The sequence below is a fragment of the Crocodylus siamensis genome, chromosome 1 (genome assembly GCF_052110815.1).
Source record: "Crocodylus siamensis isolate JL-2025a chromosome 1, ASM5211081v1, whole genome shotgun sequence".
Lineage (NCBI taxonomy): Eukaryota > Metazoa > Chordata > Crocodylia > Crocodylidae > Crocodylus > Crocodylus siamensis.
In genome coordinates this window covers 236,225,021-236,249,665 of record NC_143395.1, presented here as the reverse complement: position 1 = coordinate 236,249,665, position 24,645 = coordinate 236,225,021, and the positions used below count along the sequence as shown (strand labels likewise).

Here is a 24,645-nt window from a genome sequence, read left to right as displayed (position 1 = left end):
GTTAAAAGTCTGTGGGTCAAGGTGAAAGGGGAGAAGATCTAGATGATAATATGGTGAATGTCTACTATAGACCACCCTAATCATAGAAAATTAGGGTTGCAAGGGATCTCAGGAGTCCAATCCCCTGCTCAAAGCAGGAGCATCCCCAACTAGATAATTCCAGCCAGGACTGTCAAGCCAGGCCTTAGAAACCTGCAAGGATTTCATCACCCCTCTAGGTTAACCTGTTCCAGTGCTTTACCACCCTTCTAGTGAGAAATGTTTTCTTAATATTCAACTTAAACCATCAAAGCAGCAGGAAAAATCTTTTTCTTTAAAATAACTAATTGAAAGTTTCCAAATAACGGGACCTGTTTCTGATGGAGCACTTTGGCTAAATGGTGAAGTTTTAAAAGGATTTTAAAAGAATCTTAAAAGAAACTCTTAAAAAAGAAACTTTAAAGGAATCTTCAAAAGTGAAAGTACTTTTTTATGATTCATAGTTAACTTGTGCTACTCTGCCACAATCTTCACAAATGAAAAAATGCTGCCAGACACTTCATAGGGATTATCTGGATAAGGAATAGACTGAGGAAGGGGAGAACAGAAGAGATGGTCAGAGAGCTTTTGTGGGTTCTGAATGAATTCCAGTCATCAGGGCTGAATGAGCATCATCCCAGGGTCCAGAAGAAACTGGCAGAAGAGATTTTGGAGCCCTTGGCTTGAATTTCAGAATGCTGTCCATGAAGTCATGGGAGATTGGCCAGGTATCAGAGGACTGGAAAAGGGGCAACACAGTGCCCCTCTTTTTAAAAAAAGGCAAGGAAGAGAACCTGGGGAACTACAGACCAGTTAGCCTCACCTCAAAACTTGGTAAGTTATGGAGAGAATTCTAAGGAAGACCATTTGAAAGTTATCTGGAGGAGGAAAGGCTGGGAAAAAGCAGCCAGCATGGATTTATGACAAACAAATTGTGTCAACAAACCTGATCTTCTTCTTTGACAAAGAAACTACTTGAGTGGATGAAGGGAATACTGTGGGAATAGTGTATCTGGAATTTAGCTAGGCTTTTGTGAAGGTTGCACACAATTTTCTCATAAACAAATTGGGCTAGATAAAAACTACTACAAGGTGGATAGATAACTGACTCAACAGACACAATAGTCATAAACAAAGGGCAATTATTAATTATGACACGGGTCCATGTCAGAATGGCAGGAGGTTTTGAATGGAATCCCACAAGGTTCTGTCCTGGGCCCAGTGCTGTTCAACATATTTATTAGCAATTTGGATGCTGGCATAGAGCTGTTTTTGAGCACATTTGCAGACAACACAAAACTGGAAAGGACTGTGAACACATTGGAGGACATGAATGCAATTCAGAAGGATCTCAACAGAAAGTTGGGCTAGAGGTATCAGGGTAAAGTTAAGTATGGACAAATGAAAAGTGCTACACCTCAGAAGGAATAATCAAAAACACAGATAAAAAATGTGGAAAACCTGGCCAGAAGGAAGCTTTATGGAAAATGACGTGGGAGTCTTCATAGGTCATAGGTTCAATATGAGTCCATAGCATGATGCACCTACACAAAAGGTGAATGTAGTTTTGGGCTGCATCAATAGAAGCATTAGGTGCAAGACATGGGAGGTGATGGTACCTTTCTACTCAGCAGTAGTTAGGCCCTATCTTCAGTACTGTGTGTAGTACTGGGCTCCACATTTTAAAAGCATTTGGAGAAGTTAGAGAGGGTCCAGGGGTAGGCAACAAAGATGATGAAGGACTTGGATGGCAATCATACAAGGAGAGGTTGAAGGAGCTTGCAGAAACGGCACTTAAGAGGACATAACAGTCTTCAAATACTTGAAGGTCTGCTGTAAAGGAGAGGGAAAGCATTTTTCTCTCTTGCTGCAGAGAGAACATGGACCAGTGGCTTGAAGTTGCAGTAAAGTAAGTTTAGATTGGATACCCCTAAAAAAAATCTTCACTGTGAGAATAGTAAAGCAGTCAAATTGACTGCCTAGGGAAGCTGTAGAATCTCCATCACTGGAGATGTTCAGGAAAAGGTTGGACAGACACTAGTTGTGGATAATCTAGGCATAGCTATGCCTACTTTCTACCATGTGTATTTCCCATGCTTCTGGGCTTTGCTATTTGCTCCTGTCTCCCCTCTTCCCCACCCCATGGTTTTTCACTATTATATGTCAGGGTCTTTGGGTGTTGGCTACAGTTAAGTCTGGGGACTTCAACTGTGGTGTGCCAATTCTTCTGCTGGGAGCAAAGCCAGAGGTTCCTGGCCAGGGGTCTTGCCATATTTAGGATCAGGAAGGAATTTTACCCCATGGTAAAGTTGATTGTAGACTGTGCGTGAAGGGTTTTGCCTTCTCCTGAACCAGGACATTTGCTTCCATGGTTCCCGTACTTTACCTGTTGCACATTTGGGTGTTAGGTCTATGTTGTGTCAGGGTTGAGGGTAGTCTTATGTAGAGTTTAGATAATGGTTGTCTGGGATGGTTTGGATAGGGATGATCCTGTCTCAGGCAGAAGCTTGGGCTAGATGACCTTTGGAGGTAGCCCTACTTCTCTATGACTTCATTGCCACAGTAGGTGGTAGAGGCAGATAGCATAGCCAAATTCAAAAAGGGACTAGACAACAGAATGGTTGGAGATGTTTCTTCTGGCATCACTGAACCAATAATGGTGGATTCCAGAGAGGGTAATCAATAGGGAATAGATCACACTAGATCTGTCTGGTGCAATGTTCCCCCTCTAGCATGCACAGTTGCATGCTGGGGGCCTGCCAGTGTTGGGGACAGGATGCTGGGATAGATGGACCATTGGTCCAACACAGGATTGAACTTCTTACATTCTTGTTCTTAGAAAGTAACTTGGTTATATTACTAGGAATGAATATAAGAATGTAGCATAATATGTGAAAATTATAGTGGACCGCAAGCTGGACAGTAATCACCAGTGTGCTCTTGATGGCAGAAGGGAGGAGGGATAAAAAGAAGAAAAAAAAACCCCAATAGCGTGGTGGGTTCTATTTACATAAATATCACTTACAGCTTGCAGGAGATGATTGTTCCACTCTGTTCAGCTCTAGTGTAATACTTGATTAGTCTGGGCACCAAACTTCAAGATAGATGTAGGCAAATTAGAAAGAGGCTAGCATACTAACAAAAAGTATTTGAGGTTTAGTAATCATGGCTTAAGTTAAAAAGTTGAAAGAACTGGGATCATTTAGTGTGGAGAAGACTGAGGGGGGTACTTGATAAGTTTTCCAAAAGGACAAGTCTTGTTTAAAATAAGGTTGTGATAAACTGTTCTCTTTTGCTTCATGGGACAGGAAAAGAAATAATGGTTTTAAATTGCAATGGGGTAATATTAATTTGGATATCAGGAAGAACTTTCCCACTCTAATGATGGTTAATTTTTTGGAAACATCTCAGGCTATCTCCATCTTTGGAAGTTTTTAAGAGAAGTTTAAACAAATACTTGGTTGAGATGGACAGGGTTTTGAACTAATGGACTCTTGAGGTCCCTTCCAGCCCTATTTTCCTAGGCTAGGTACAGACATTCAAAAAGGTGGAATCAGTATAAGTTATACGATTTTCTGTAAGCAGCATAGTTTATATTGGTAGCAAATAGAACACGCATTCACCCTTTGTTGGTATGGGTGCAAATCATACACTGGGTTCCACCATTTTTAGGCCAGTTTGTGTGCTGAACTTCTATTCTCTTACAGGTATAGACCAGTTTCCGATCGTTTATACCAGTAGAAGTGTAATGTGTGTACCTGGCTGAAAAGTATAAAGAGTCCATTTGAACCTTTCTGAAATGTCAGCCCCAGTCACCATCAACATGAGCTTTCTGACAGCGTTAATGACTCTACCATAAGATAGTACTGTCCCCAACAGTACTAACTTATGGTGGAATTAATTAATGTACTGTGCCCTAATACCAGCACTCATGTAGACAGTGGGCATGTCTACACGAGACACTAAATGCACAGTAGATTAATTCTACTGTGTATTAGTGTGGCAGGAAAAAACTGTGCTAGTGTGCTAATGCTCAGTAGAATTAATCTACTGTGCTTTAGCATCACTGAAAAAGTGTGTGCTGGCATTACTGTACAGTAGCACTGTTATTGCTGGTACTAAACTCAATTCACCATACTTATGCACATTAATGAACATGTAGATGCACCCAATGATGCTTTACTGTGGAGCTAATTAGTTAACTCTGCAGTAAGGTGCACATGTAGATGTGCACAGGAACATCTGAAGGCTAAAAAAGAGGCATACACCCAATGAAAGGGAGGGGCCATCACCAAGGAGGATCGTACCTCCATTGCTCGAGACTGTAGGAGGGCTGTTAGGAAAGCTAAGGTGGAGACAGAACTAGGACTAGCAACTAGGATCAAAGATAACAAGACGTCCTTTTTTAAATACATAGGGAATAAAAAGAAGGCACCAGGTAACGTGGGGCCCCTGCAGGACACGGTTGGCAATCTGGTGGTTGCACCAGACGATAAAGCTGACCTCTTTAACAAATTCTTTGCTTCCATTTTTCTGAGCAGGGACTGGGACATCTCCCCCACTGGGATTCCAGATGGACTCAGGAGGGGCACAGCCAGGCCTAGGGTCAGAGAGGACCTAGTTAGGGAACTTCTGGTGGGGCTGGATGTGTTCAAATCAGCAGGTCCAGATGATCTCCACCCCAGGGTGCTGAGGGAATTCGCAGAGATCATTGTGGGACCCCTGGCACAGCTTTAGGAGCACTCATGGTGCTCTAGCCAGGTGCCAGAGGACTGGAAAAGGGCCAATGTGGTCCTTATTTTCAAAAAGAGGAGGAAGGAGGACCCGAGAAACTATAGGCCCATTAGTCTTACCTCAGTCCTGGGGAAGCTTTTGGAGAAAATTATCCAGGAACACATCTGCGAGGGAGCAGCAGGGGAGATTATGCTTAGGGGCAACCAACATGGGTTCATTAGGGGCAGGTCCTGTCGGACCAACCTGGTTGCCTTCTACAATCAGGTCACAAACTTCTTAGATGCAAGTGTCACGGTGGACAAAGGACTTTAGGCCTTTGATGCTGTCTCTCACCCCATTCTCATTAAAAAACTAGGTGACTGTGACATCAATGCCTACAGAGTCAGTTGGGTTGCAAATTAGCTGGAGGGCTGCACCCAGAGAGTGGTGGTGGATGGGGTCATTTTTGACCTAGACAGACTTGGGCAGTGGGGTCCCCCAGGGCTCAATCCTTGGGCCCGCACTGTTTAACATCTTCATCAGTGATTTGGAGGAGGTGGTGAAAAGCACCCTTTTCAAATTTGCAGATGACATTAAGATGTGGGGAGAGGTGGGCACACTAGAAGGGAGAAACAGGCTACAACTAAATCTGGACAGGTTATGGGGTGGGCAGATCAGAATAGGATGGGATTCAATACGGACAAGTGCAAGGTACTGCTCCTAGGGAGAAAGAACCAGCAGCATACTTATAGGCTGGGGAACTCCCTTCTCATCAGAACAGAGGCAGAAAAGGAGTCATCACTGATTCCAAGATGAACATGGGCTGCCAATGTGAGGCTGTCATCAGTAAGGCTAACCACACCTAGTCCTGCTTCCACAGATGTATTACAAGTAGGTCCAAGGAGGTGATCCTCCCCCTCTATGCAACATTGGTCAGGCTGCAGTTGGAGCACTGTGTCGAGTTCTGGGCACCGCACTTCAGGAAGGATGTGGACAGCATTGAGAGGGTCCAAAGGAGGGCCACTTGCGTGGTCAGGGGGCAGCAGGGCAGGCCCTATGAGGAGATGCTATGGGAGCTGAACCTGTTCAGCCTGCACAAGCGAAGGCTGGGGATCTGGTGGCCATCTATAAACTTACCAGGGGGGACCAGTGGAGAATAGGAGAGTCCCAGTTCCCCTGAGCACTACCAGGAGTAACTAGGAATAATGGCCACAAGTTGACTGAGGGTAGGTTCAGGCTAGACATCAGGAAGTACACCTTCACAGTTCAGGGCAGCTAGGATCTGGAACCAACTTCCAAGGGAAGTGGTGCTTGCTTCTACCCTGGGGGTCTTCAGAAGGAGGCTAGATAATCACCTCGGGGTCATTTGACCCCAGCATTCTTTCCTGCCCATGGCAGGGGTTCAGACTTGATGATCTGTTCAGGTCCCTTCTGATCCTACCAACTATGAAACTATGAAACTAGATGTACCTAGTGCTTACTTCTGTCCAAAGCCCTGTAGTCCAATGATTAGGATGTGAGTCTGCAACAGGGGATATTCTCAATATTTCCTGTTAAAGCAATTTACTTCTGCATAAGTAATTAAATATTTAATAGGTAAGAGAGAAACAGTAAGAATGACCCCACAGCCTTGTATAGGGCACCACTTCCTTGTCCCATTTGGTAAATGATATGTAAGTCCCATTGTATGTCTTTTGTTTCCACATGTCTTTTGCTTTAATAAAAAATTCCCAACACAAAAAATTACCCTTGAGTGAAACAAAATATATTGTTTAGTCTAAGATAATTTTCAGTTTTCCAAGAAAAATTCTTTCTCTTTGACCAAAAAAAGTGTTTCTTCAATTTTTTTGTTCAGCCACCAAGAAAAAAATCTTATTTGCATATGCTATTTCCTGCATATCTTCTATTTCATATAGAAGATAGTGAAAATATCTTTTATCTGCATCTTCTATTTCAAAAGAAACACAAGAATCTCAAATTCACCAAGGCATAACACCAGATTTTTGGGGAACTGACACCTAGGCTGGCTTTCCTGTATTTTTCATAAACAGGGATCCTGGTTTTATCTATATCTATATTTATAGTGATGTTTCATTTTAATCATGGAAAAATGTGGATTTGGGGTTACTTTTTTAAAACTAAAAATGTTTGATTTTTTTTTTAAATCAGAGAAAACCAGGATTCCTGCTCATAAAGCAACACAGATCTGGAGCCTAAGGTTACCTTAAATTGTTCTGTTTGTTGTATTTGATGTCATATGCAAAAACACCCATCAGATCTGTTTCATGGCCTTACCTGAATCTGGTAATGGGGAGATCTGGAGATTCATGGATAAACAGTGCTTTGTGAACCATGGGATGAAAGACAGCCTTACCTCCCTTGCCTTCCAAAGATGAGTCTGGCTGTGTTCAGCTCCAAGATATACTTTCTCCCTGTACTGAGCTTCCATGTTTCTGCTACATACGAACTTTGAAAAAACAAACCTATATCACGAAGTAAGATCACACTGCAGTATGAAAGATAATGGACATGTAACTCTCTGGGGGTGGGGGATAACATTTTTTTGATGCTTGAATGGGAGACTTTTGCTCGTTGGAAACTTCATGAGCTCCTGACATTACACTTGCTCTGTGGGCTACAGTTATTCCAGATTATGAAGAGTTTTTCTCTCCCTAATGGTTTCAGATGCCCCAGGTAATCTTTAGTGGGTGTACTTGGTATTAGGGACTGAGAGTTCGTCTGCATAAGGTCCCAGTGGTGTAGGGCTATCATTGAGCACCCAGGACAAGGGGCAGGAGGTGGCACTATTTTGCTCACTTCACTTGCCCCTGTCCCTCCTATACAGTGTTTAGTGTGGTATTGCCCTGCCCAGTAGGGATGTGTGAAATGACACCATTCTGTTTCTACTTGCATTTTGATGGAACAGCATTTCATTTTGAATTTCATTTTGATTCAAAACTGCTCTTCTGTTTTGTTTCAATGCTATTTCAATGTTTCACCCATAGGCTATAAAAGCAAAGCGCAAAAAAGCCTCTCTCACCTGGCAGGCAGATCAGGGGCCCACGACCCCAGTAGGGCTGTGCAACTGTTCCAGTCCTCCCTGAGCTGTGGGCCCCCAACCTGCCTGCCAGATGAGGGAGGGAAGCTGGGTGCTGCCTCCTGAGACCGGCACCAGTACCCAGGTTCTGTCATCCAGCAGGCAGATGGAGGGCTGCAACCTCAGGAGGGCTGTGGGGGCTGAGTGATCGGTCTCAGTTCCCCTCCCCAGCACTGTGATTGATCCCTTCCCAGAGTTGTGATTGATCGGGCTGGGGAAGGGAACTGAGCCCAGCTGAGCTGAGCTCCTCTCCCCTGCACCAGGATCAGACTGGGGAAGGGAACTCAGCCCAGCTGAGCTGAGTTTCTCTCCCCAGTGCTAGGGAGGGGAACTATCACTGGGGAGGGGAACTCAGTTGGGCTCAGTTCCCTTCCTGAGCCTGATCCTAGCACTGGGGAGGGGATCTCAGCTCAGCTGGGCTCAGTTCCCTTCCCTAGACTGGGCAGGGGAGGTCAGCTGGGCTACTTCAAAATTCAAAACTTTTGAAACATTTCAACTGCCCTCATTTTGTTTCAAGGCTGTTTCGAAGCCCTTCATCTCATTTTGAAGTCCTTCATTTCATTCTGATTTTGCTGTTTTGAGCTTGAAATGAGTCGAAACAGTGTCAAAATGAAACAGACTTCACCCTAGTCATGCTACTGATCATGTCTATTCCATTAAGAGCTGCCTCCATAGCAGTGTTCCCAATTTGTGACAATGGAGAAAGAGTGTATTTCTACACTGAAGTCAATGATTTATCTTCAGACACAGCTTTAAACTAGCTAGCAGTGTCATTATGATGACTCTGATTTCAGCACAAACTAACCACCCAAGAGTTTACCCAAGGTCTGGGGTGGGTTTTGCAGCCTACAAAATTTTCTTCTGCCACAATATATACAGTTCTTTTAAAAGTAGTGTATATCAACTAAAGTTGCAGTCACCCCTCTGATGCTAGTATAAATACATCTAGAAGCTGAACTGCTAAAAAGAACAGAGTTTGTTTGTCAGATGTCTGGTTGTATTTCTGGTGCCCTTTTTGTGCCTCCAGTGTATGCACCTGATCTTCTAACACTTGGTCACCACCACCAAGCATATTTCCCAGCACAACCTCTGCCTGCTTGCCACTGGGTCCTGCCTACAAAGAGACCACCTGTTCTCTACTGTTCATTTTCTTTACTGAACTGACTTCTAAGAAGCATCCTTATTGTTTTCTGGAATTAGGGGTTTCCCCCTTCCTCATCTCTCTCATACTTGCTGCCAAAGCACCCATATTGTGGTCATTGACACCTGGAGTCCAGTGCATGTTAACTTTCACATAGATCTGTCATACTGTCATGGCTCACCAACATATCTTGCTTCTTAATGAGTGAGCTAGTTTGTTCTTATGTAGTCATGTTTTGAATGTTTTCTCTGTGTGCATGAGCTAGCAATATGGAAAGAATCCTCAAGAGCTGGAGAAATGTGGTTTTTAGAGTATTAATAATAAGTATTTGTAAACAGCCTCAAATGCAGGAGGAATACAAAGGGTATCTAGACATTTTTGTGCAAAGCATCTTGCTCTAGGATACTTTGCTCAGGCCCATCAAAATATAAAGAAAGAGGATGAGAAGCTGATCTTTGAAGGAACAAGACCTGCTCTGATTCAGAAGTTCTGTATTTGAATCCCATAATATATGTACCTTATATAGCTGCCTGGTGCTAGTTCACTTTTAAATATTTTAAAGAGGAAACAAACTAATCTAGAAGGTTTGTGAACTGAATTTTGAATATAAGTATGTATCTATAGCATTTGCAAGAATTAATATGTAATTTCAATAATAATTTTAATATTTATCTCACTGAGAAGATATGTATTTCATGATATCAGTATAATTAATGGATCTCCAAAGATTCCTTTAACATTGTTATGCTTTTAGAAGGCAGATTGTAACTTTAACTCAATATCCTAAAGTTATCACTTCTATGCCTTTTAGTGCAAGAGAAGCTTACAGACCCATGCAGTACGCTAAAGTGTGAATATGCTTCTGTCTTTCAGAATGAGTTCTTGAAGCATTATGGTAGAAGCAGCAGTCACATATATGATAATACAAGGTCTCAAGGGGAACAAAAAGTGTTTAAAATGATGTATCCGCTTATCATAGTAAGAGGAAATTCTACGAGTAGGTACAAGGCACATTTTTGCAGAAAATGAATGGTTAAAATGAATCTCAAAATTTGAAAGATTCAGCATACAGAAATGGCAGATCTCGTTAATTCAAACTAATACATAGGAAGCAAGGAACTTCCAAGCTGGATTATGTCAAAAGTCTGTCTAGTCAAAAATCTTGCCTTTGAAAGTGGCTAGTAGCAGATGCTTCAGAAAAAGGTGTGGGAAACTATACAGGGGACAATGGAAGAATTATCTGAGGATAGAAGCATAGAGGCATATTCACATCTCAGTGTATTGCCAGGATTTATATCTTTAATTCCTATTAAAGCTTGTAGATGTGATATGTGTAAATCTGGGTATTGAACTAAGGATATATTCCACAATCTGCCTTCCAAAAATGCCTCTAGAGGTGTCCTCCTAACCCTTTATAGTTAGACACTGTCTTATGACCTGAATCATGAAGGTTTTTATCCCTTATAAAATACTTTTTATCCTCTAATTTAGCTGCTAGTGGATTAGCCAGGCTTATACTTTAGTGAGCACCAGGGACAAAATGGTACCACTGGTCTAATGCTGAAAAATTGCATCTCCTGCTGGCCTTACTGAAACATTTGAAATAGTAGTAGTTTCTCCAAATCTGAGCTGGTGCTACTTCTCTGCTTGCTGAGAGCAGGGTCCAATAGCTTTGTCACAGGACTTGCCAGCATCCTCAGGCAGGGCTCAATGTTTATAAAAGGGATGACAGTACCATCGACTTTTTCCCATTCAAAGCTAGAAAAACTGGATATAATCTTCACATAGTGAAGAATGTCTGCTTTTACCCCTTTTTGTGTATCTGTCCCAAGTGTCACAGGTGATGTCAGCTACTTATATGCTTCCGTGGAAGAGGGGAGGGACTTCATAGAGTAGACCTGATGGGGGTTTCTTCAGTCTTTTCAAAGACCAGAGTGCCCACAGAGGTGCTGTGGCAACCTTGTCTTAAAACTTCTTAACAGGAGCAGGAGAAACAGCCAAGAATCAAGAAAAACAGTGATAAATGAAGAAGCTGTTTCTTAGAGATTCATTGACTATGGGGTACACAGCCCCACATCCACAATAGTAGGATCTTAATGCTCTGTGCTACAGCAGCAGTGGAAATCTGCATTAGCAGTTTGCAGAAACGGAGGAAAACAATATTCTCCTGTTAAGATTCTCATCTAGGAAAAGATGCATAACCCTCGAGTGTACCTGATGCCAGGTTTAGTACACTATTATACAAGTGTCAGATATGCAAATAATTTTACCCATCTTTTATGGGTTTGGTCTCTCCTCTGTGCAAACCTTTTCTCTGTCTTCCTGTGCTGCAAAACAAAGGTAGTTATGTGCAACCTATTTGTAGAAAATAAACAACACCTAAAAGGAAATGCCCTTGAAGCGGTATTTGCAGACTGATTACTACACAGAGAACCTGTTAATAGAATCTTGGGAGAATTCCTATTAGTTTGTGGTGGAGGTATTTTTCATTGAAAAAGAGCCGCTATGCTTCTGTAGGACTGAAACTTTTTCTTTTTCCTTTCGCATATTTGAGATGAATCAACACTTGAAGGTTACCAGGTCATTGTTCAAAAGCTCAAGGGAATTACTTGACCCTTGAGCAGTGTTATTTTCATGATTGCAGTGTTATTTTCATGATTGCCTCTTTAGTGTCTTCTGGAAAGCACCAAACTCCCAAACAGATTAAATGACTAGCATAGGAGGCTCAAAACTGACAATACTCCTCACATTCTGTGTGCAGTCAGTAAAACAAAATTGCTAATTCTTTGTTAAATCTATTACAGTTTACTCACTTTGGTGTTAATCGGATAACCGTAACCAATTTGCAAACTAATGCTTGAGAATGAATGATGATCTCGAGGATGTGTGATATGTTTATCTGACCAAATTCTTGCAGACTCAGCCATCTGCTGAAGAACTTGGCAAGCCTGCACTTTATCTCCTTTTTTATTTCTAGTGCAATAGGATACTAATGACAAGAAAAGAATATATAAGGGATCCCCACTGAGACTCTCAGCCATATAAATTATGTATTATGCAGACACTGTTCTGCTGATGCTATCTGATCCCCAATTCTCAATTCCTTGTTTTTGCTTCTATAAATATCTGTGGCCAGATTTTCAGTTGTAAAATTACTAGGACAAAACCAGCAACCTTTCCCATTTAATAACCAGTGCTAAGGAAGAATAAGGTAAGGTTTTTTTTATAACTGTAGTGTCCTCAGCGCTTTAACAATCTGGGACTACAAGCAACACTATGTTGTTGATAAGATAGTGGTAGTAAAAGTGGGAATAACCACTCTGAATATTAAAGAGGGAACTGCTCCATTTTCAGAATGGTCAGGATAACTGCTATTGTACATTTTCTTAGCTTCCATTATTTGATCAGTATTTTTGCTTTTTGTTTTTCCTTTAGATCCTAATGGTTTGACTGGACCGGCTGTACCTGATCACGCTCTTATAGGAGGAGTAGTTGCTGTAGTTGTCTTTGTAACGCTATGTTCTATAATTCTACTCGGTCGATATCTGGCAAGACATAAAGGTAGGATAGATTTAATCAAAGTGCAGTTACTTTTTGCAGCAACAGTTCCTAGCGATTAGCTTTTCCCTATAAGATCTCCCTCCCCTCTCATACCCCTCCCCCCCAAAAATGGTTTAAACAGCAAAACTTAAGCTGAACACCTGGTTTTCACTGAGATTGTGATTTTACCCAATTGTAAAACTGCATTATGTGAAGCAGAAGGATGCCTAGCAACTTTTACCCAAATCCAGTGAATCACTGGCTTTGGGAGATTCAAAATGCTAAAATGCCCATTAGTCTATCCCTTTAAGCATTTGATTTCATATTATTGTAGAATATAGACAGGTATTGAATTTAGGCAGGTAATGAATAAGACTTTGCAGATATCATAATACCTGTATTTTCCCCCTATCTAAGATGACTTCAAATTTAAAATAAATAACAATATCTGTTAAAAATTTCCATGTATAGAATCTTATTGTTGGAGGGTTGTCTTAAATTTTTCCTCTGCCCACCACTGTGCGGGGGAAAGCAGTGACAGGGGGGCAAGCAATGGGGAGGCAAATGAGATGGGAGGGCTGGCAGCTTGACCCTAGCCCTTTGCACCCCTCCTCCCACCCCCTGCACTTTGCCCTTCCCAGTGTCTGCCTTCCCCCAGACACTTGCTCCCCCTACTGCCTGCCATCCCTGAAATTTCTCTCTGGTGACTGCACCAACAGCTATCTACCCCACCACTGCATGCCATGCTGCTGTATGTTGCTCTGCTGGGTGCCTCTGTACCAGGTCTCTCCCTGGCCTGGGTCCCTTGTCACTGCATGCCTCTGTCCTGGTTCCTCATACCTGCATGCCAGGTCCCGTGCTGCCCTGTACCTCTGCACTGGGTCCCATGCCATCCTATGCTTCTGCCCTTGTACCATTCTGTCCCATGCCCCTGCTCCGGGTCCTTCACTGTCTCATGTCTCCTTGCTGAGTCTCATGCCACCGTGTGCCTCGATGAGTGGATTCCTGCTGCCTCTTCTGACTGAAGGTACAGCATTTTCACTTGGTACCCAATTCTAAGATGAGGCTTTATTTTCCCTATGTTGAACGGGGAAAAGAACCTTATCTTGGAATCAAGTAATTATGGTACCTTAAATATACATTTTTGAAAGATAACATTAAGTACAAGGGATTAAATCCTGGCCCCATTGAAATCAGCGTGTTTCATTATTTGACCCAATTTCATTACAGGGCCAAGTTCTAAAGTTTTGACCCTGTTTGTTAGTCTGTACTTAGAGAAAAGCTCCCATTATCAAGGTAAAGGGGGTTTAGTTTGAGTAGGGACTGAGTGAAACTGAGTGCATTTTCAACACAGACAGAAGTTACAGAAGCCGCTCTGTTTTGAAACATCTTCATTTGACTCCTTGTGCAATGAGGGCTCCGATTTTCACCCAATTGGCCATTTTTGAAGCAGTCTGTAGCCATGCACTTGTGTTTGGTCTAGTTTTCTATAGCCAGATTGTGCCCTTTAAGAGATGTGATCCTGCTTGATTGTTTAAAACAGTTGTTAAGGATAAGCTTCTGAATGGCATGCGGCCAAATTATTAAACCTCAATTACCAAAATTTATAAATAAATAAAAATAGGTATTACTCTATTATTAGTCTACTAAATCTAGTTGTAGATATAATGGTCATAAGGCTAGTAAATACCAGCTAATAAACATATATAATTTTTAATGAATGCATATATTTGTGAGAAAAATTACATCTTTCTAATTAAGCAAGTGAAAATGTGGCATCTTTGCTCTACTTTTCTTCCTAGGTGAAAACATGCGAGTCCCTAGCTAACACAAATACCACAAAATGAAAATTGGCTGTTGTACTGAAGTCTAATTATTCATATCCTGAACTTCTACTACTTGCATAGCAACGTCTGCAGCAATCTAAACCCTGTGGGTTAACTTAATGCTGCTATATCAATTTTGTACTTCCAGGGAATCTCAATTATATCATTCTGTAGAATTAAGTATGGATAAAAAATGTCCTATATCAATTTGAAAGAGTGAAAAATAATGAGGAGGAATTTTTCAAAAACACTCATTTAATGAAATCTAAGCCTTTCTAAGATATAGCAACTAATATGTGGCAATATAATTTAAACAATGATCTGTTAAATATATTTGTATGTTACATGAATTAATTGATTCTCTCTAGTAATGTGATTTGCCCGTTTCACTTACCCTTTTGTAGCATGGATATACATGCACCTATATTACAAGTGTTATAGAATGCCATTCCTACTACTCCAAAACAGAAAGTTATATGTATCATTAATATATAATTCTGTAGTCTACTACTTCTGTGTCTAAAGCAATTAGATCTTTGTTACAAATCTACTGTTGTTAAAACAATATGATGTCAAAATACTAATACATATTTTCCATTGTACTGATTCCCATAGGAACATATTTAACAAATGAAGCTAAAGGAGCTGAAGATGCACCTGATGCCGACACAGCCATTATCAATGCAGAAGGCAGCCAAGTCAATGCAGAGGAGAAAAAGGAGTATTTTATTTAGATGCAGTCCTAGAATCTCTGAGTTTTACTTATCAGGCTGACTGCTGGAGAAAACTGGCTATCATCTTTCAGAATTCATTTCTACCATCTTCTGCTACCTTTATTAACTTCCATTCTGCTATAAGTAGCCAGTTTGTGCCAACAATCAGCTCTTGACAACATCATTTTTAAATTAGTTCCATCCATAAAGCAGGACATTTCTTATTGCCTAAAATTCATAGCCATTGCTCTCTTAACATACAGTGCTTGAATATACAGCCTTAACAATGTTAATCATAATCTTAAACCATGTTATTAAGTTTTTTACATTTTTAAATGTTACACAGTTTTCTTCTTTCTTCCAGTTTTCTTTTATCATGGTCCCTATCAGTATGTCATTGAACAATTTTAATAACAAATACTATTAGGTAAGAACCTAATATACTTACATAAAATATGAAATCTAAGATTAGAGGTTTACAAAGAATATTTTATACATGTCTATAATTCAAAAGCAACCTGTTTTTGAAACATATGCCCTAGGAAATGCAAACAGAAAACTTTGTAGTCTAGTTTGTCGTATGCTTGGATTTGGTGGAAAATAAGTATCAGAACACTTTTTTTTAAATGGTATTATAAAAATAGTGCCATGTTTCAGTGGTAATTACATCATACTGAATATACATATAGATTCTGCAGTGTTAGATTATAATAGTTTCTTTTGAAATTAATTTGCCCTGCCCTTTTACTGCTTTTTGAGATCACAAGTATTAGGTATTTCTTCCAGTAATTTCTGCTTTTATAATTTATTTGCTTCATATGGACTCACCTGCCTAGTCAAATTTGAAGTGTTCCTGGGGCACAATTGCAAGGCATTTTAGTATCTGTATATAGTGCATATAATAAATCCAATTAAACATTATTTGATACATATTTAACTTTTTTGGCTATAGCTAAGTCAGTCACAAGTAAGCATTTTCTAATGTCCATTATATCCCTTTAGATATGACTTAAATCAATATTCTGAGTGGATAACATGTATCAGTATTTTTGTCTGTATGTCCTAGCACTGTTCAGCAGCAAACTTTTCTAGTTCTTGTTTTTTCTTTGTTAAACAATGGAAGCACAATGTTATATGGAACGGTAGTTTTAAGCTAACAACCAGTGCACAGCCTCAGGTTTTAAATTACAACCACATTTGATTAATATCCTTTAAAAAATACTGTTACGTTGCTAAAATTCTCAATTTTTAATTTGGCAGTTCTGGAGCTGCTTCTCTATGTTGGTTTGCCAAAAAAAGTGTTAAAACAAAAATATATGTTTTGTGTATACAGTAAATGGACTAATTCTTTATATTAAATTCCTGTCTATGCATTTTGTGAGGTACAAACTTATGTCACCGTGAATGATAGAGAATACCTGCCATGCTTTTAGCTCCACAGTGAAAGTTGCTGTTCGGATTATTTCTGAGTTTTTTGTGTAATTGACTGCTGAAAAATCTCATGCTCTTAAATATGACAACAAAACACTCTAAGCCCAATGGCTTATTTCTTCTTCCAGTGAAATAAAACTGTTGGCATATCAACTCTTGATAGTGATTCCGTGATGGAGAATGAAAATCCGCGTTGATTGAAATTCATCTCCTTCTTCAAAATGTTGCACCTTTGAAAATAATATTTGTCTATGGTTGCTATACTTGTGAAGTCTAAAAGCATGATGGCCTGTTGTAAAGGGTTATCTCCTTGGATTTATTTTTTTGTGTGGGGGAGGGACAGTTTGAATATGACATCATGTACTAAGGTAAAATCGAAGACAAGGTGCTGTGTCAGATTATTTATCAGAAGAGTATAAAACTTTTAAGGACAATATTAGAGTATTTTAATTGCTTTTGTTTGAACGTTTATCTTGTTCATTTCTAAGAAAAAAGGGTGACGTCAATCAAGCAGCACTTTTTTCAAACTATACAGATCATAAATAATATGATGTGGTTGAGTGTTAACATAATAAATCATATACAGTATGACATTTTAAAGAAATAAGTCTGCATTGATGTGATTGCATGCTTGTTTTTACAGTTCACTCCATACCCATATGTGGAAAAATGCAATAATATGTTAATATAGTACGGTAGTTTGAGAGAACCAGGTAGGTGCTACTAGACACATTGAAAACTAGTATAGGTTTACAAGATATTCATGTCTTTCAAAGCATACACTTTTAAAAGGCTGGCAATGGAATTCATTCCATTTCGTACCAGAAAAATAGGTTCTTGTCACAACAGTAAGTTGCATTAACTGTGTTACAATACTGTATACTTCAGTTTGATTTCAGGACTTGAAGCCCAATCCAAGAAAGACTCCAGATACATTCTTAATTTAATTACGTGCACAGCTCTTTGGATTCCATAGAGCTATTCATCTGCTTACAAATTAGATGCTTTTCTGGATCAGGGCCTTATTTGCTGAAGTTGAACTGTTTATTAATGCTGCTTTTACATCATTACAAATTCTTTTCTTTTTTTACTCCATGTTGCTTGAACTATAAAATTGTTGCTTAAATCATTACTTACCACCATGTCAAAAGTCGGAAAAGTACGTGAAAAGTCGGAGCATCTTCAGATGTGATTGTTGAAAGCTGTCTTCTCAGCACTGAAAATTGGCAAATTGGACTGTTAAACTACGCTGTTTGGTTGACTTTTAGTTAAGATTGTTCCTGTGTGCTCATTTTCAATAGCTCTGATTCTCAGTTGCCTTGCACCCTGTGATGTCATTTACATCTCTGGCAAGTGGGTGCAAAATACTACAACCTACATATGTGAATGAAAAATTCAGCGGGGTAGTATTTTATAGACTTATCTCTGTTTACATGTGTAAATGACTACCCTTGGTGTAAGGCAATATTAGGCCCCTTGTGGGTAAAACCATGGTTCAGAGATAAATATAGTTAATAAACTAAAATAAATAAATGAATAAGGTCTGTTTCTATTATGGCAAGATCTAGTTATGAAATACTGAGTCCATTACAATTGGACCCTAAACTAAGTATATAGGTAAAATGAATGTTCTGAATGGGAACTATGTTAGTGACACCCACACCCACCAACACATGCAGAGTAATTTACTAAAGACAAGGTAGCTAAATTTTGTCAATGTACTGTTTACAGTGTCCATTGGCTATTTTTAGCTTTTAAATGTATAACTTTTTTTTTATGCTTTGAAAACATAATCGTTTAAATAAGAAAGTGGCATCGCAAGACAATGGGTGCATCTTTCCACTCTGTTTAGTGTCATCAGAGAAACCAAGAAGCAGTTTAAGGAACCTGATATTTAACTTGAGGCTCAGCATTAAGCTAGGACGTTTAAAAATCTTCTCACATTTCTTAAAGGTGATTCATCTTGCACTGAGACTCCTCTAAAGAATATATGAAGAAAACCAACTTTTCTAAACAAGACATGGAAGTTAACATCTTGTGTATTTTCATTATAGTATAATATATATAACGATTTCAATGAAAAGAAAGGACAGGATCATCTGTAATTATGTAATTCATGATTGTAACAGCACTGAAATTACCATGTACACACATGTACAGTAGCTATTTCAACAGTTACAGTGTAGTTACATGTACTTCCATGTAACATAGCAGTTATAGTGTAATTTAGTGCCACTTATTGTAAAGTGTTACCAAAAGGAAAATGGAATTCTTACCTTTACTAGTCCATTCAAACTAAAGGTAAGTTTATTAAATTAACATCACAAATCTGATATTCCATTTCTTTATTAAGGTGACGTAAAACTTCATGTTCACACTGCAGCTTTCCCCAACACCTACCTAGATTCTTCCAGCTGTCCAATCTCCTCATTCCTAGGAAATGGTAATCTATGATGAACATACCAAAAATTCAGCTGCTTCAACTTCAATTGAATAAGCTGTCTAATACAAAAAAACTGAGTAATGCTTTTTATTAAGTGGCACAAAGTACACACTAAAAACTATGCAAAAATATAGGTAAATACAGTGTACTTACATGTAAGTATCTTGTACTTGCTGTGTATGGATATTGGAAACCCATGTAATTATAATATGCATTTTGATTATTTCAAGAAGCTAGAGTGTCCCTAGCAGTTACATGAATTAACAGTACACTTACATGCAGTAATTGCCCTAGTGCAATATGTATAATTCCTTGCCTTGTACTTGTATTTAATTCATAATAATGCATATTTTTCTCCTCTTCCTCACTAGTTCTGCCTTCCTTTCTCTTTGGGTCCCATAAGACTCCGCTGAAGCACCTTTAGGGCAAAATGAGACTTCAACTTTGCTAATGGCTTCACTGTTAGCGTGCTATAAGTCTGGCAACCTTGTTCAGAAATCTATTTCTGGCTCAGCAGCACAAGCTTTCTTCTTTGTCCTGTCCTTGAGGGAACCTAACATGCTAAGATGCTGAAATGTACTGCCATATGCCCTTGTATTTTTAGCATGAACAACAGAGAAACAGACAGAGGTGTGTTCTTCTGACCCCTATTTTGTTGACCCTTTTCACTGGGAATTTCTAGTATTTCTTTCACAATAATGTCAGGTAATCATAAATTGCAGCCATGAAATGCTTCCATTGAGGAAGAGAGGCTGCCTTTAATGATAAAGTTGACTCTTTCTAAACATAAAATTTTATGCTGTCGATCTTTTTCTTCTTGTCATTTTTTTATTGTGCCCTTCCAAATTTAATGAAAGTGAGATCAGACAAAACTGCAAAAGAAGAAAATAAATATTGCTAGATGGAAGAGTGTAAAACTTGAGTGAGTGTTATTTATTATATCCCTCTCATGCTTGCACACTATTGTGATTAATATACATGTTTAACAACTGCTGTTGGCTTAATGACATGTTATGTAATTCCTGCAATGTTTCATATACCACTTTCTTGAAATACGGGCTATGAAATGTCTCTAGGCACATTATAACAACATCTCTGCCCCTAAATGGAATAATTATAAAAATGTATTTTTAAACCAGAAAAACATCTTCCCTGTGTTCATGGATCTTTCCTCTAATTTTACTGTCTCCTGATATAGATTATTCTGCAAACTAGTATTATAATAGAGAACTCTACCCTCAGCTAGTGTAAATCAATTTAGTTCTATAGCCATCAGTTCAGACCAGCTTGACTGGTGTGGGATCCATCCCATGCAGTTTAAAAGCACAAAGTTAGTATCAGTTCAACACCAAGAATCATCCTATACAATTCAACTGGAATATGACTGTTTTCATTAAAAAGGATCCATGTTTGTAATGTCAGTTTTAAAATCATAAGCAAGCTTTTAAATTAAATATGTAATAGAAATGCAATCAAAATATTCTAACCTGTGATTTTACACACACACACATACACACACACACACACACACACACTTCCATGTAACTGAAAATGTACATGGAAAGTCTTCAGTTCAAACTTTAAAGAAATAAACAAGTAATGCTGCAGCTTTTCATGTAAATGCATCAAAGATTGTGTCTGAAACTACTTTTACCACCAAGTTTTCCTACATGACTGTTCAGGGAAATCCTGATCTAACTACCATTGAAATCAGATGGAGTCACCTGAATGACCTACATGGAAATTAGAACAAAGACATGCTGCTGTTTAAATACCTCACCATATATGCTGAGGTTGGTGCAACTCGCACAGAGTCAGGAGTACAAATACGGTTCCCTCTCCAATCTAGCATTGCTGTAATAAATAGGAGCTGCCAGTGGCTCCCAAGGGGGTTTGGTTAAACCATTAGGAATCACCATGTTACCCAGTTATGCCCATTTTTCCCTGAAATGCCTACTGCATTGCAGACAGACAGTGGTAAGTACTAAAGATAATATAACTTATAGCACATGGGGATTTCCCAGGTGCAGTGGGGAGTCTCCCTGCAACAGGTTAAAGCAGCTGCATTGCTTCTGTGTACAGCCACAGATCTAGCCTATGTAGTCTCTGTGTAACATACTTTTTGCTTTGTTAAAAAGTATAGCCCAACTAGAAAGAAGATTGAAAAAATCCTTCCCAATGAACCTTCTGTGTTAGGAAATAAAAGTTAAAGGATTTAAAAAATATATATTTCTGGTATAAAATCTAAACGTGCTGGGGGTCAGCCCTTAAGCCAGTGATTCTCAGCCAGGGTGCTGAAGCACCCTGGGGTGCCTTGAACTCCTTTGGTACCATGGGATGCCATATAACATTAGCACTCTTAGGTGCAAACATGTTTCATAAGACAAACCCCAAGATTTCAAATAAGAATCCACAAGGTAAAAAGCATGATGACCTGTTGTTTCCTTTCTGAGTTCTTTGCAACAGCAAAATTGGTCTATTATTTTTCTGTAGTCAAAAAAAGGTAAAAACTAAGAGCTGGCATTTTCCCAGGAGTGCCTCCAGTCTCACTGGGGTGTCTTGATTATATAAAAGCTGAGAACCACAGCTTTAAGCACTTTCCCTGTATGTGGCGTCCAGCAGTGACTTCTGAGAGCTCTAATCTTGTATATCACTATGGCGCCGTTGTTACTGCGCTGTCATTTAATGCTTCCTTTTGGAAATACTAAATGATGGCGCAGTAACAGCCCATACAGCACCATGCATGCCACGCATGGTTGTTTTTAGGCGCTATGTTGCTGCATGTAGCTATGATGACGTAGCTGCAGTGTCATGGTTTTTGCCTGCAGACTCTATGTTGCCATAGCACATTGCTACAGCAACATAGCTTCATGTGTAGATGTGCCCAGTGCAAACTACATGTAGCCTTGTCCTGCCTTTGCACACAGTGCTGATTTTATTTTTTTCTAAATGATTAGAGGTTTCTATTTTTCATCTGGCTTTACAAGAAAGGAGAGAATATTTGTATTAAATTAAAAAAGAATTTCCAAAGAATATTTTGTTTGGTTAAAAAGAAATGATGCCCACAAACTGTTTATTTTGGTTCCAAAGGAACCAACCAAAGGAGATATTTTATGTTTGGACTGGATTACTGTTCCATTCATCCTGCTCCTTCCTCCTTTCTATTTATATTGAATCATGATAGTAAATATGCGTGTGCATATTTAAGTCCTTATTAAATGTAAATAGATTTTCACATGTCACAATGTAGTTTCTGTAGAAATATGCAAATATACTATAAAATGTTCTACTTTTATCTACTGAATGTAACTCAGCAGAGTTTGAGAGTTGAACTTGTAGGCTTTTTAATTCATAGATGTCCTCCTTTGACAAATACAACATTCCTATTAGTTTAAGTGGAGCTAAAATCAGGTCCTTAATGCAAATGTTTATACTGTATAATGTATTCTTTGTGCATCCTTTACTTTCAATCTAGATATTTCATAACAACAAAACACCTTAAGTACTGCAGGAAGTTTCTAGAATATATAACACAAAATTTGTGAAAAGATTATATCAACAACCTCTGCTGACACACTGTATAAATGTAACCTTATAGGAACTCCTCTGTGCTCTGGTCTTAGACTTGTAATTCATGACATTTGGAAGTGTTCGTCTCTGCTTGGGAAAAAAAAAATAAGACTGCTGTAAGTAAAATCAACTGGAATTAAACATATTGCACTGATGATTGAACCATGTTTATTTAAGTTAATTTTCTCATGAATAAGCAAACAAAATGCATATTGTAATATTAGGTACATGACACTTGCATGTTGCTATGCCTATATACTTACAAAGTATTCAATGTGTACTTAGTGGCGCTTAAGAAATGTCATGTACAATTCTTATAAACATTCTTACAGGGTTCCCATTTGCACTTCATCTTTCAGAAAAGTCTTGTCAGAAACATGTCTGATGAATATTATTGAAAGAAATAAAATTTCAATTTTAGTTATCTGGTGGACATCACTGAATTGTCTATTCATTTAATGCATTTTCTGTCTGCCAGTGTGGTGGCAAATTTGATTCAGACCCATGGCTGTTTATAAAGACTATTCACAAGCCTTATTTTACTTTAGATTTCTTGTTTTAACAGAGAACTAGTGTACATTGAAATACTACTTTGCTGCTATCAAGCAATTAAAACAGTTACTTCAAAAAATAATTAATGGTATCCTAGAATTGTACAAATTATTAGTATGAACTAAAAAAACCAAATATTCTGTGTAACTTTTTACAGTCTCTGTGCTGTGTATTGCTATCCAGTTCCATTTGACTGGTGACTTGAATGACATACATTTTGGAAACTATCCTTAAAGTAGGTGAAATTTATTCTCATGTAAAGGTCAAGCTAAAAGTCAATATCATACTTAACAACCTCTAATTTCTCTGAAACTGGGTTTTTGTAGGGTGTAAATTGTGTGTTAACCTTGAGCTAGATCTTTGCAAGGGAAAAAGAAGATTCGGGGGACGGTTCTCTGCACCTGTTATGCTACTTAAATTTGTTTGGTCCAGGGCCAGATTGTCATTTAGCCCAAGCATACCGGACAGCAATGGAGGCAGACCAGGGCAGAGATCACAAAATCTGTACTTGTGCAGAAGAGAAGAGGGCTAGTGGACAGAAAGAAAGCAATGTTTTTTCCTGTCCCTTTGCTAATGCCATTTCCCATCTGCTGACAGCAGAATCCATCCATCATTCTGCCGAGTCAAAACCAAGCCCAGGTACTCTGAATGCTATTACAGTGCAAAGTTCTTTTGAAGTCAGTGGGAGTTTTACTGGAGTAAAGAACATGTCATCTCATTGTAGTGTAGTACTCGGACTAGTGCACTCACGAACAGGTACAGTATTTATCCAAATTTTGCAGGGATGTGGGGGTGTATACCACCATTTACTGTTGTTCATTTCTTGAAAGTTCAGTTACATTTTACTATTTCTGTTCATTCAATCAAAATAGCTAACCTTAGGTAATAGAAAATGTAGAATAAAGTACTTTCTAAATATAAAAGTAGCAATTACATGGTATTTCAAGTGATGCTTAAGACCATATAATGCTGATTTTTTTTGCATAAAACATGCTGATGTTCTGTAGCATATTTTAGAAGTGTTATGCATTGCAACTATGTTCCTGCTTTTCTGTTCTTCAAACTATAATTTTTGTATCACTCTTTATTTTCCCTTTCATCAGTTATGAACCCAACATTGCCACTAACATAATTGCATATAGCAGTTAGCTTTCTCTTGTCATGTAAAATGTATCTTTCACAATGATCAATTAAAGCTGGAATTTTTCCCTATCATGTTTGATTCCAAACAAATTTCCCTTAATTCTGACTTCTCATGTTTTGTGTGTATACACATAAATGTATATACACACAAAATATGAGGAATTAGGAAAAAAAGAAACGACTCTCTGTGTCTTCCAGTCAGCACAGCAATATACATAATCTAGCTGATTTTAAATCAGTGTCTTTGATACTTTATTGCAGAGATTTGCCAGGCATGTATTCTGTACAAATATTGGGTGGGTTTTTTTACCTATGCATATTCTTCTTTGTAGGATTAAGTTTGCTGAAGATCTTGGGAGATGTGTGGACCCACTAAAATTAATACAGTAAAATTACAGTGTTTACAATTTTGTTTCAGATAGCCTCACTCTCTTCTGTTTTCATATCTGCATATACCT

The 24,645-nt window shown here is 38.8% G+C and overlaps 1 protein-coding gene across 2 annotated transcripts in view; it reads left to right on the top strand.

Moving 5' to 3' along the window:
- Window positions 1–24,293, top strand: part of CADM2 (cell adhesion molecule 2) — a 1,086,729-nt gene extending 1,062,436 nt beyond the window's left edge. For both annotated transcript variants that reach the window (XM_090059684.1, XM_090059675.1), the window contains 2 exons: window positions 12,405–12,530; window positions 14,951–24,293. In XM_090059684.1, coding sequence (XP_089915810.1) covers window positions 12,405–12,530; window positions 14,951–15,069 — 245 coding nt within the window. In that variant the 3' untranslated portion in view covers window positions 15,070–24,293. The remainder of the gene's footprint in view (window positions 1–12,404; window positions 12,531–14,950) is intronic.
- Window positions 24,294–24,645: the final 352 nt, after the last annotated feature.